The sequence below is a fragment of the Chelon labrosus genome, assembly GCF_963514085.1.
Source record: "Chelon labrosus genome assembly, chromosome: 15".
Classification (NCBI taxonomy): domain Eukaryota; kingdom Metazoa; phylum Chordata; class Actinopteri; order Mugiliformes; family Mugilidae; genus Chelon; species Chelon labrosus.
Window position 1 is genome coordinate 16204918 of NC_140348.1, and position 13310 is coordinate 16218227.

Below are 13310 nucleotides of genomic sequence, written 5' to 3' on the forward strand. Positions count from 1 at the left end.
TGGTCTAGTTGGTCCGTGTTGCACCTGTGGTCAGATCTCCGAGGGTTTTGAAGAATTCCTCCATCTCTTGCTGGAGGAGAATGTTTCGATTTTCCGCATCTTGATGTGCCCGCTCCGAGTTCCTGAGTCGGATCTCCAGCATGTGAAACTTCTTCTTCTCCTGGTCGAGCTCCTCCTCCAAACGGTTAACCTGGGACTGGTACCTGGAGCAGGACTCCTCCAACCTCAAACAAGAGAAGAACAGATTATAAATAACACCTGACGTTGATTTAAACTGGTTATTTGAATGTCAAGTGACTCATTCTTACTTGCGAATGCAGGATTCGTAACTAGTCCTCTGTTGCTTCAGCTCCTGCTTGAGTTGGGTCAGCATGCTTGTTAAATCTTCACTTGTTCCTGTGATGTCGTCCTCGTTGCCGCTTGCGCTGTGATCCAAAGTGTTTGTACTGTCCCTCACCTCTGTGGGTCTCTCTGGACCCTGTTCTAATTTCACTGCCTTATCACTTCCGTTTGGCTCAGATAACGGGATCTCAAAGGACGTCCAGATGGAGGGGGTGTCAGCAGGCAGGCTTAGACTGGAGGGGGCGACATTGTCATAGGCAGACATTCTGTGGGACTGGTGGAGGACTCTGTGCGACAGGGGCGTTCGAGAGGAGTCTTCATCGGAGTCTCTCTGTGAGTCTTTAAGTGAAAGAGTTTCTTTAAGGGAGAGAGTTGAATCCTTTAGTGACAGAGAAGAGTCTTTGAGTCTTTCGCCAGATGAGGTGGTGCGCCTGTGTGCTCGGAGGGACGACAAGCCATTCATCAGCCAGTTGCTCCCACCAGCTGATGACACATCCCCTGCCGACCCCCCTATTTTCCCCCTTGGGCCCCCAGGGGCTGCACCGCCCTTGAAGGAACTCCTCCAAGAGGGCAGAGCCTTAGAGTGTTTACTGGGACTAACAGCTACTTCATCTCCACATTGACCTTCAGTTTTGCTATCTGCTTTTCCATCCACTTTGTCTTCTGCCTTGCCTCTGCCTTTCCCTTCACTGTAGCCATCCTCACCTTTCTCTGATGTAACAGGGCTTGAAGCATTCGGTGTACTATCGGTAGGAGGTGTGGAAGACTGGGGTTTTTCTGTAGGGGTTTTGGATCTTGTGCCTGAGGACGGTGTGGGTTCTGCGTCTTCTTGTGAAAGCCATTCCACTTTGAACCGTTGGATCGGGGGAATCTTATTCCCAGGTTCTGGCTCCTCACGTTGGTAGAGTCGGGAGTGTTCGCTGATAAGAACAGTCATCAGGTACTGCACCTGTGAACTTCCTGTGTAGAAGCACAAACACACAAACTCATAAATATACAAATACATGACAGAGGATGGAAATTTACATGTTTTGGATGTACATATTGATTTAAAAACAAGTTTTTGTCAAAAATTTGCAACCCTCCATCATGGTAACTGGATCTTCCACTCTAGGCCGTAGGATGTTGGGTCCAAACACAGTGGCCAGGTTCTGAACACTCATCTTATTTTCATTCGACTCAGACTGAACCTCGTCCAGAAACCTGAGCAGGCAGAAACAAAGCAAAATGTATTTATCTGGTGAAATGTTTCATTCAAAACACTGAAAGGCAGAGCTGTGCCATGGTTGTCACTGGTGCGTGGGCACAGCTGGTGATATTTATATAGATGCAGAAGGCAGAGGAAGATATTAAATTATGCACAGTCACAGTTGCCGACGTCGCTTCCCGAGATGACGGGGATGTGGGTGTAGCGAACGTTATTTCTCTGGTTTGACAGACTGACGAATCTTTTGTGATGAAGCGAAATGACTGTGAAAACAGCAACAACGAAACCAGGCACAGTCACACTTGGAACACAAACAAGACACGGTCCACTTACTTGCAGATGTATTTAAGGAGGTTGTAGTTAACCTGAGGAAGGGATTTCACCTGTTTGCCTAGCTCTATGATACCCTTAAAACAAAAAAGAAGAAGACATGTTTATTGTCAAGACCGTAGTTTAAAATTTCTATATACACTGATCAGCCACAACATTATGACCACTGACTCCAAATTCACTAGACCCCAAACTGATAAAGCCTGATCCACAGAGGCCCCTCCCCTCAACCCATAGGACCCAAAGACCCCCACTAACATTATGTTACCAGACACCACAGGACACCCTCAGAAGACCCATGTACATTCTCTGATGAGCCCAAACTGTTTTTGAGGCACAACTGAGACCTACACAATATTAGGAAGGTGGTCATAATGGTATGCCTGATCAGTGTAAGGTCTTAATCATTTATTTACCACTTCTTTATCCTTGGTAAGAAGCTGGGCACAAGACAGAAACTGTGTGTATTTGGAGAATGGTATCATAGGCTCCGGTAGCTCTCGTATGTACAGCTTTAACAGTGATGCCACTGTGTGGACGTCTGTGGAACTGTAAGAGAAAGGAAGCGCACGTTATAGAACACCAGCCCTCACATACCTTGACTTGGCATGCAGCTGTAGATAAAATGCCCCCATAATGCTGCCTCACCTGTCAAACACTGGCTTCTCGCCACGGTCAAAGGCATCCTGCAGCTCTCGAACATGATTGGTCTGGCCGGGGGCCCTGAAGAGGCCCTCCTCCTTGAGTCCATGCTCACGTATGAAGCACACACACTGTTCGACCAGCACAGGGACCGGTCGCTGAGGACCATACTGGGCCTCATACAACATGGTCTCCTCTAGGTGCTGCCCAAAGACACCTGCAGCCGTATAACACAGAAAATTATATGACATTTCTTATGTGTAGGAGGAATAAGTCTTCTCAATAAATAGGAATCTTACCTCCACCAAGTGGAGCCCATATAGCTCTACGTATGGCTCTGACCCATTCTTCCATGTCACTCTGAGAACTGGCCATGAGCAGGACTGATTCATGGCTTGTACCAGTTCTATCCTTTTCTCCAGCACCCCCTGAAAGTACAGTCATGTTTCAATACTTTCTGATTACTTCGACCGGATCAATATAGAAAAATGACTTGCATGTCTCAAAACCACTGAGTTTAAAATATATGCACATCAAATACCACTTCTTCAAAGTACTTTGCAGAAGTATTATCAGAATAACTGTATCATCTTTAAACAAGGAAGCTCTACCCATTAGAAATATCAGTATCAGTATTTTCGATAACCTTATTAGCTTGAGCACCCCTGTGAAGTACAAAGACTCAGCCATGCAGCTCTGCCTTTCCTTCCTCTAGGTACCCACAGCTTGATAACACCCGGTTTGACATTTTGGTCTGACATTTGGTTTATTTCAGCACGGCTTTGATAACACTGTGAAATTCACTCCCTTCATTTGACTTTGTAATCATTTGCTTTTGAAGAGGTGGGAGAAGGGCTCAATTTCAGCTTTAAAGGGATACGAATTCAGCAATGAAAGGAATCTAATGTTATTCCATTTTCAACTAATGCAAATTAAAAAAATAAAATAAAATTTTTTTGCCATGTTCCTTGCATTATAGGCTACATATCAGTACCTGCATTCATCACTGAATCCTGCACTGTGGTGCATAGACTGTTGTGTGAGAGAGAAACGACCCAGAAAGAGCACGGCTCCCTGGGGACACCAGCAACTGCACCATGCCTTTCACTCTGTCTTTTTTCTCTTTCTGTCCAGGACATTTTCCACCTTGCCTTTTCGCACAGTTGTTTCTATAACAAACTTCATCTTCAAAGTGACACTAGACTGAGGGACTCTGTCTCACATATAAAAAGAAAGCAGAATACTTGCATATCTCATTCCAATCATATATGATTGCATTTTACGTGGAAATGGTTCAGGTGAAAAAACACACTATTATGCAAATGATTGAGGGCTTTGTTTTTGGGATTTCTATCCATCAAGCAATATCACAAAGGGGCACTCTGATAATACCAAATTCATGCAAGAGCCAGGCACCATTACCACACGTTTAAAGTAGGCACCTACAAATCTATACAGTACTAAAGAATCCAAAATAATCACTTAAATTATATATATTTACTAAATACATTCATGGTTAAAGATGCAAATTTCCACAGAGGCAGCGCTAACTGTTAAATATGGGGACATGGATCTAATTCTAATTGTGTGTGTGATTTTTTTTCTTCAGAAAACCGAAAGCTAAGACTGTGCGGTAGAACTTTCTATCTTTCTTCTTGTGCTGTTCATTCTCCCCACAGATCATAATCATGTCGGCCTAATGCTATCAACAGCAGAAATAAAGGAAGTTATAGTTGACCTCTCAGATGCCTGGTTCTGTTTTGCTTATTTCTTTCATGTTTCACGGCCTGAAACATAGATCTAACCGCTGATTTCATCGCTTCTGATTCTGAGTCAGTTTTCACAGAGGTCATGACCTGCTGCATTTAGATTGTGACCAGAATATGAAGCAACATTGGGAAATATGAATAGTTCGACTTCCTTTTGCAAGTAAGCATGATCATTCATTTAAATCTGAGGTGATTCCAGTCTTATTTATTTATTTATTTATTTTGGCACTCTGTACTGAACAGATTGTCCAGTGGCTTACCTACTTACTTACATGGCTTACTTACTTACTCGCATCCTTTCACGACAGAGTTGTCACCGTGCCAACTCACCTGGAACAATTTCAAAAAGGTGGCGACCAGGCTCGTCCTGATTGGCAGGCACCTCATTGACCTGGCAACCTTGGAGAGGAATACACCCCTGCAGGAGAAGGGAGAGGCGGCGTGAGGCGGCGGACAAACGCACAGACAGGCAGCGAGTTCGGATTTGGACGTGTAATGCATGTAAATCGTTGTAGACTTCTGAGTACGCTGGGCATTTGTCCAAACAGAGGGAGGCAATGATGATGGAGGGAGGGATGACTCAGGGAAACATCTCTTCATCTACTTATCCCCCTGGTGCTCGCTTGTGTACCGCACTCGCATTTCTGATTCTTCCAGCACAGAGAGGGTGAAAGGTCAACTACTAAGTGCTTACAGCAGAACCACAGGGCGGCTAGTTACCACATTATCAGTGTGTGTGTCAGGGCAATAACAGCACACTACAGCTTTAATGGCGAGTGTGGGTATGTCTTAATGGATGGTGATTTTTGTTATGAAGGAAAAGTGGATATACAGTACATCCAGCCATAGTCTGACACCAAAAATAGGATTTTTTTTTTGAGAGACTGAAAAAGTTATTTTCAGAGCCGGAGAACATTTGACTAATTAATTCATGAAGCTTAATTATGTATAAGGCTTTGCACCAGAATTAACCCAGACACACGGCAGTGAGACCTTCCAACAGGTGACATCAGCTAATCACCCTGTGCATGTGTGTTATTTTGAGACACCTGTGCCTTGCTCTCATCCTGGTCCTTGTAGAAATACAGAGCCTCGGTCCTCAGGACAAACCAACGCAGCTGCCAGTTCTTCATGATGCTCCGCTGTCTCTTCAGCCAGCCGGCCTTCAGCGCTTTCTCCTGATCCAGAGGAGAACATGGCCTGGAGAGCCGCGACAGCTCCCCGAGCACCATGCTTTTGGATCGCGCTGCAAGGACACACACATTGAGATCAAGTGAGAAAAAAGGGGCGTGGCAAGGAGTTACACATGGACAGGAGGATACATGTCATTATGGGAATCTCTTCCTTTGCTGTTTTGCTGTTAGTATACAAATTAACCAGAGGACAATCCACAATCGTTATTTGCAGAAGCCTCCCTCGGGCACAGCTGAGCTCACAGAGCTTGACAGACCATGCATCCAGATTCCCTCTTAAATCAATCCACCAAGGCAAGGCCTCCATTTTGCAGCAGAGACACCCTGCTTTTAGATGAAATCCATCCATCTCTCCCAGGGCATTTTCTTATATGTTTCAGATATTAACACCACACATATTATTTCCAATTTCGTGTCACTGTGCAGAGAGGTGCTTTGCTTCAGATCAGGCTATGCTTTACCTGCGACAGGCTGATTATAAGTATGGATTATACGTTAGCATGTGTATGGCAAAGGTATAGAGCAAAAACAGCGACAGTGGTCCCTGGGGAATCAAGGAGAGAGAGAAACGGGAGGGAGGTAAACAGAGAGAAAGGGAGAGCGAGGGAGAAGAGAGAAATCAATGGTGTCTTTTTTTCTGTTAATTGCGTCTTGCTTTCTGCTGAGGACAGCAGGGAAGGTATCTGTAAGAGGCTGGCTGGACTGAAATCTCTGTTTCAGTTTCTCTCTCCTGTTTCCTCTCTCTCTCACTCTCACTTATCAGCTCTGTGTCTGGACTCTTCATTTTATTTCTCTCCTTTCTGGATGTCCTTCCTTTGCAGAGTCATGATTGCTGGGAAGGGAGAGGACTACTGTAGAGTGAAGCAGCCATTAACAATACTGTACACTGACGGCAGACGCAGGCCGAGCTGGATCCATAAATAAAAACTGACGTCTTTGTACATCCTTACAAAAGAAAAAGAAAACCTCAAGGAGGAACTGTTCCTTTTTTTTCTTTTTTTGACCTACTGCCAGCGAAGAACTATTAGTGTACAAGGGTAAAATCTTATCGGTACATAATGCTGCTCAAAGTGCATGTCCATTAGGAACATGATGGACAAGAACATTTATGTTACTAATGAGCTGTCTTACGAGCTTACTGGTAATTATCAGTAAGGGGAAGAAATATTCAGATCCTTCACTTAAGTTAAAGTAGACAGATCACAATAGATAAAATATTAAATTATGTAAAACTTTTGCATTCATTTGAACTATGCTACATACTTTGGAGTAATTTTATATAACCGTGCATGGTATTTTATGAACAGATCATATGCTTTTGATATAAGAAATCTTCATCTGTAAATAAAAGAAATAAATGGTGGCGTAACAGTATTACCTGTGTCTGAAATACTGTATGCACTTTATTATTGTTATTTGAGTAAATGTGCTTTGCTGCACCGCTGGATCATTAAAGTAAAACTTCATATTGTGTCTGAAAACACTGTTACATTATATTGTGAATGCATTAATTATGCATTACTGTCGCATTTTGCTGTTAGGTTTGGTTGCAGTCGAGCAGATTTAAATGATTCACCGTTGGATAGTTTAGTCTATCAGGATGCATCACATTTGAAGCTAATCAACTTAACTTATCGATACATAATCTAAAATTACCACGACTGTCCCATCGAAGTTGAGTATAAAGTGTAAATTAAAGGGTTTCCCTCTGAAATGCAGTGATGCAAAACATGTTAACCAGCATAAAATGGAAACACTTCTATGCTGTATTTGAATAAATGCACCAAGGAAATAACTTTTGGTGTAATTTCAACACATAATTGATTCATTATTAACATAAAAATGAGACCGAAGTACTATTTTTTATTGATTTTCATAACTGACGACCTGTCCAGGGCCCCCCCCCCGCGACTCTTCACAGGACAAGCAGTTACAGAAGATGAATGAATGAATGAATGAATGAATTATAATTAACATAGAGCTGTATAGTTTGCACAAGGTCTCATCAATGAAATGTTGAAGAAACAACAAAATTATGTCTTTCTAGTGATTTTGCTATTTGCTATTTCATACGTTGTTGGCTACTGTTGTCCCAATAACATCTCTCTGTACAACTCCTTCACTGCTTAGGATTCAGACATGATATCTTCTGAGCTCCATCTCCGTGATGCTGCTTGAATGATGTTGCATAAAAGGGTCAGAGGAGAGCAGAGCTGGGAATCTAATCAAAGGAGAATACCATTACAGCAAATGAGAGATGGCAAGCGCACAAGACGTGGCAAGCACACCGAAGTGGATACCGCACTCTCCAACTGTGTCCGTGAAGGAGAAAGAAGAGGCACTTCTCCTTCCCATCATCTTTTATGATCTTGTTTTTACGGCTGTTCTAGGATAAGTCAGCAACTGCCAGGGGAGAAATGAAGCAACATCGTTGCCTGAAGACATAAAAATGTAAGCCTTCTTGAAGAAGGCGTGAGCCAGTATTTTGGTCTGTTATTGCCATTTTCATTCAGTGTGAAATTAAGCTCAGCTGTATTGGCTGTCGGCTTGGACATACCACTTAAACACTAATTATCAGTTTTCCTTAAATAAAGTGGCAAAAACTCCCCAACCAACCTTAAACAGCGGGAGTCAGTTACCGAGAAACCACCTGCTACAAAAGAGCACAGCAAGTATTTATACTCTGCATCATAGTAACCTCAATGGAAAGTGCTATTCTTGTGATTTACAGCTTCCATATTCATCTTCGCGTAGTCATGTGAGAGGCATGAAATACACGGTATCCCAAATTCAGCAGTCAGAAAAGGATTTTACCCTGCATTAGGGGAACTATGTTTGACAGTCAGCTGTTGCGATACGGGAGTAGGGAGTCAGGCGTTCCTCCCCGGCTAGAATCTGCCACCTGCCAGACCCACAACCAAATAGCTGGGGTTAAACCTTGAGCAAACACAGACGGAGTCATGTGTTCAGGTGTGAACATGTCAGGATGCAGAGTATCACAGGAGGGGGAGTCATCTTTCCGGCAGCCATGTTTACTACAACCCACAGCATCAAACCAGTCTTCTAGGAACGAGGATGGTTGATCACTTCAGGGTGAAATGACGGATTACATCATCCTGTAGTAGAGCCGTTTAACTGTCACCAGACACAGAAGCTAAAGGCTCAGTACTTCAGATCATTCAGGATAACTCAGAGAACCGCTGGTCACTAGGACACAGAATGACACCGGTGTGCCGATTTTACTCTAGCATGGCACTGTCACACCTCTCTTAATGTCAGTGAAAGCACTGGCAGCACTATTGATGACACACTATGACAAAGACGAGCAGACAGATGGAGCTCTGCAGAGACAGTGAGGAAAAGAAAGAGGCTGCTAGGGAAGACAGAAAAGAGAAATGAAGCACACAGGGGAAAGAAGGGGAGGAGGGACTGTGCTTACCCCGGCGTGCCTGTTTTATCTTGGGGCTCAGCATGGTTACCGTTGCTGTGCTGCTCCCTCTCACAGAGACATGACTGCATCCCTCTGTTTTAACACACTATCCCTCACACACACACACACACACACACACACACACACTCTCATCGCCGGCTTGCTGTTGCCTCGCCCTGCTACTCCTCATCCTCTTCGAGCATCTCTCTCCCTTGCTCACACTCTTGCACTTGGAGTCGGTCTGCTTTCACACTCACACACACACGCGCGCATACACACACTTACAGGCACTTAAGCACACACTCTCCTCTTCCTGCCCCCTTTCCTTTCGTCTGACTCCCCCTCTCTGTCCCACTGGCCCGGCGTGCTGTTGTTCTCACATACCTAGAGCCCTGCCCACTCTCACTCTCTCTCTCTCTCTGTCCCTCTGCCTTCTGCCGCACACTCTCAGTATCAATTTCTCACTGTCTATAAATATGTCTGGCTGTGTGTCCTCTAGTTTATAGCTCATTTCTTTATATCACTGTTCCCGCAGTCTTCACAATCCCTCCGGCCGCTCATGGAGATTTGATTATGGTCTCATCTGTACCTGAGGTACAACCTCAGATCAATACATTGGCTCTAACTGACACCATTCTCACCACTATGGACAGGGCATTATACTGTATACCTACAGAGAAATCAAATATTTAATATTTAGTGGTGGAAAGTGGAAAAAAAATAAAGTTAGTCTTAATTTATTTATGTGCTAATCAATAACAAAATAATGTTTGGGCACACTTTTATGTGTAATTCGTCAATCATCACAAGGGACTGTCAGCTGATGACGTTAAGTCCCCAAAGAAACAGACTGAGGATCTGAAAATGAAGCTAAATGATGCTCACAGACCAGGTGGAGGCTATAAAAAGACATCAAAACACTTTCAGTTTTCAATTTACAACTCATGGAATAACTGTTAAGGGGAAGTCAAGACCAGATCTGAAAGAATATAAATCCCTTTAGACACAACTCTCTGTTCGGCAGAAAAGCCAAACCGTCATTACCTGCCACAGTGGGAGTGGCAGGGAATTGTTCCAACAGTGCGGCACATAATGCTTTGCTGTGTTTTATACTGTAGAAGCAGTAATAGTTCATGAAATACACACCTTGAGCATGGGGTTGCAAATATTTTCTTCGGAGTATGCGGAAACAGGACATTAATCCAAAACAGACTTTAAACCTCACAAGGAACTACCTCAGTCTTTTGGAATGACCCCCCACGATCACTTGTGAACATCACTGACAAGATATGGCAGAGCCCGAACATGCTGTGACTGACAATAGGGTAAATATGTCAGAATTTAAACTGACTAGCGAGCAAGAGAGAGAGAGAAAATTATTAAATCAAGTGTAGAAAGTTTTTTAGGTTGCTGCTGAAAACATTTGAAACATTTGTGATACTCACCACAGGGGTGTTAGTGGAGTACTGAATGATTTGGGTCCCTAATGTTTGCACGTGTAACAATTACAATTTTTTTTGTCCCATTTCAAGTTCATGAAATCAAAATAAGCACAACATGAACATTTGAAGAGACTCACTTTTAAAATCTGCTGCAAGGTTGTTGTTTTGCTGTTGTTATTTCCACAAAATATGTAATTTGCCCAGGGGTGCTTGAACGTTTGCTTCCAATTGTAAAATCCATTGCAGATGTATGTTTGGGAGGACAGTCCGACAAAACTTGAACTCCACTCATATTTGGTATCCTGAATCATTTCAGGGTAAGAGTTATAGTCTGAGCGCGAATGCCACACTGCTCAGTCACTGTAATGTGTCTGTTTAAAGCCACAACACTCAAGGGTGTGCTGTTCTCGTTCCTAGTCAGTCTGGTTGTAGTGGATGTGATAAAGCAGACACATGCTGTAGCTCAAGAGGCTGGAGAGACAGGAGACACTATTGCAGGGAAGAGCTGTTTGAGTTTTCTCAGCTCACATATAATAATCACGTGATAGCAAATGGTAGAAACTGCACACTTCCTGAAAAAGAAGCCATTTTGGAGTACCATATTTTTGTCAATGTGATTATTATAGATACACAGAAACAGCTCATACGAAGAAATACTGTAGAATACATGTGGAAGCATTGATACCAGTACCAGATGGTCCAATACATTAGACATGTCATAGGCTCTTGTCACCTCGCCTCTTTAGTCGAGAAACACAGCATGTGTACTGCAGAGACAGCATCGGTGTAAACACCAACAGCAACACTCATCAAGCTATTTTCTGTGATGATGTGCTTCAGACGTGGGACAGTTGTGATCACGTTGTGCTCCGGGACAACTTCAGACACACCATCAAGACACGATGAGTGATTCTGGACGCCTGCCGTGTGTCGCTCACGCCCTCCAGCTGGGTCTTTTGGACCAGAGAAGCGGATCTGCAGATGTTGCAGATGTGGTGGCAGTCAGGCGTAAAATGATGAGACATTTTAAACATTCCACCGCAGCCTACACACGCCTAGAAGACGCACTGCATGCTGCAGTTTTTCACTGAGCAGAAGTGTTGTTCTGAGAATATTTGGGTCAGAGCAATGACCATCTATCTCACTGCTCACCGGTGGACGCTCCCTTTGAGGAATTAACCAGCAGAGAGAGCTCCAGAGATACTCTGGCATCAGATGTGATTGTTGCTGTGAAGGTGCTTCAAACATTTCAGAGCCATTTAAAACTGTGAACTTAACTGCAGCTGTCAACAAAATGCTTCACTGACACAGAAAAATTCACTCCACTGCACTGCAGCTGTACTCTAGTGATTGAAGGCAATACAGTCATCCACTCTGTCTCTTCTAATGTTATCTTCTTAGATTCCTTTTTTTCCCCAACATCATCACAGCTACAGAGGCCAAACAGATGGCGACACTGGAGTCGCCAAAGGCAGACAGGAGGATCTGATGGAAACACCTTTCAAACGGCTATGCAAAATATGCACCAGCAGTTTGGACATTGTGCTCGCTGAAATAGCAGATAAGCGTGCGTTTGCTTTGCTGAGCAGCCACCAGTGAGTAATGCCAGTCAATCAGAGACACGCCTCGAAAGACCACAGCTTCTCAAAGGGACAAACCTATGGACTACTCGGGGATTAACAAAGGGAAAATTCCCCCTCTCACCCAAATGTCACGCACAGATACCCCTCAGCATCATCACACAGCAGAGTGGAAAGTGAAAGAGTGTTTAGCTCAGCGGCGCCACAAGCAAAGCTGATCATGCAGAGAAGCTTCTTTTCATCATAAACAACTTGTTCCCAACTCATCAGAAAAGGGCTTAGTCCTCACAAATCGCAACACGTGTCCATTTCAGCTGTTCTGCTTCTGTTTGTGTGTTATGTAGTCTTGAAATCTACAAAAAGATTACTGGTTACATTTAAATAAGATGAAGAAAATACAAAATATGAACAATGATTCAACAGTATCATGTTGTGTTTCATTATGCTAAAATCAGAAAGCAAGAAACTTCTGATTTAAAGATTAAAAACTTTATTTTTAGGTCAAGTATTCAGCTACTTGCACTGGGTCTGACACACAGTGATTTCAGTGCGTCCCTACTGTAGACCCATAAGCCCAGCTCAATAATAAGCGACACAATAAATAATCACCTTGCTTTACATATGGCTGATATATACGACCTCAACTAGAAAACAAATTAAATCTGAGCTTTACCTGTAAATTCCTTTGGATTGTCACTGATCTGAGGAGTCCTGGATGGTTTCATGATACTCAACACGGTGTCCTTCTCCACTGGGGCCATCTCTAGAGCCACAACATACACACAGAGGCACATTCGGGGTCTAAACAACTACAATACTGAATAGACAATCGTCAGTAAACTAATCCAATGACATTCGCATACCCACAGAGAAGGGACTGCTATAGTTGCCATCATAAACACCAATGACAAATGCCTGAGGAATTCTGATCTGAACAGACTCTCACACAAAGAAGGAAATGGAGACAGTCATGCGAGTATTACTTGCCATGTCATCTCGTATGGGCAGACCAGACGACTCTCGGGCTGGAGCCAGACTCCCTGCGCAGCTCAAGCAAGCACCGCACAGTCCTAAGCCACTTCTCTGATAGGTACTGATTCAGAGAGAAATAAAACCCAGCTGTGGGAAGCTTTCCTGCCACTCTCCTCCTCTGAATTTTAAGTCTGTCTCTCACTCAGGAAGTGAGCTGTCTTGATGGAGAAGTGAAAACTGCTGACTTCAGCGTCAAAAAAAAATATTATGAGTTTCTCCTTTAGAAGTTAATGCTGTACATTTATCTTGCTTACTAAAGTGCAAAACCCAGTCAGTTAGTGCTTTGCCCGTGTAAATCAAGAGGGAGGGTCACAAGCTTTGACTCTGCAAAGTCCAAAGTTTC

The 13310-nt window shown here is 43.5% G+C and overlaps 1 protein-coding gene across 1 annotated transcript; it reads right to left on the reverse strand.

Annotated features, from left to right (window-relative positions):
• Positions 1 to 3: 3 nt before the first annotated feature.
• Positions 4 to 13186, reverse strand: arhgap22a (Rho GTPase activating protein 22a). Its single transcript, XM_084562099.1, has 10 exons — positions 12609 to 13186; positions 5340 to 5536; positions 4621 to 4708; positions 2821 to 2949; positions 2528 to 2738; positions 2296 to 2428; positions 1883 to 1956; positions 1424 to 1545; positions 309 to 1302; positions 4 to 224 (listed from the first exon to the last, which is right to left on the reverse strand). Exons 1-10 carry the CDS (start codon positions 12727 to 12729, stop codon positions 5 to 7), a joined length of 2289 nt encoding a protein of 762 aa, XP_084418225.1. The 5' UTR covers positions 12730 to 13186; the 3' UTR covers position 4.
• Between the last annotated feature and the right edge of the window lie 124 nt (positions 13187 to 13310).

What these genes read in the sequence shown, in the direction of transcription:
- arhgap22a (XM_084562099.1), bottom strand. Translation starts at nt 12,729, where the DNA reads ATGTGCCTCTGTGTGTATGTTGTGGCTCTAGAGATGGCCCCAGTGGAG. An exon ending in GAGAAGCCAGTGTTTGACAG is followed by an intron (nt 2,429 to 2,527) that starts GTGAGGCAGCAT and finishes TTTCTCTTACAG; the next exon opens with TTCCACAGACGTCCACACAG. An exon ending in TACGAATCCTGCATTCGCAA is followed by an intron (nt 225 to 308) that starts GTAAGAATGAGT and finishes CTCTTGTTTGAG; the next exon opens with GTTGGAGGAGTCCTGCTCCA.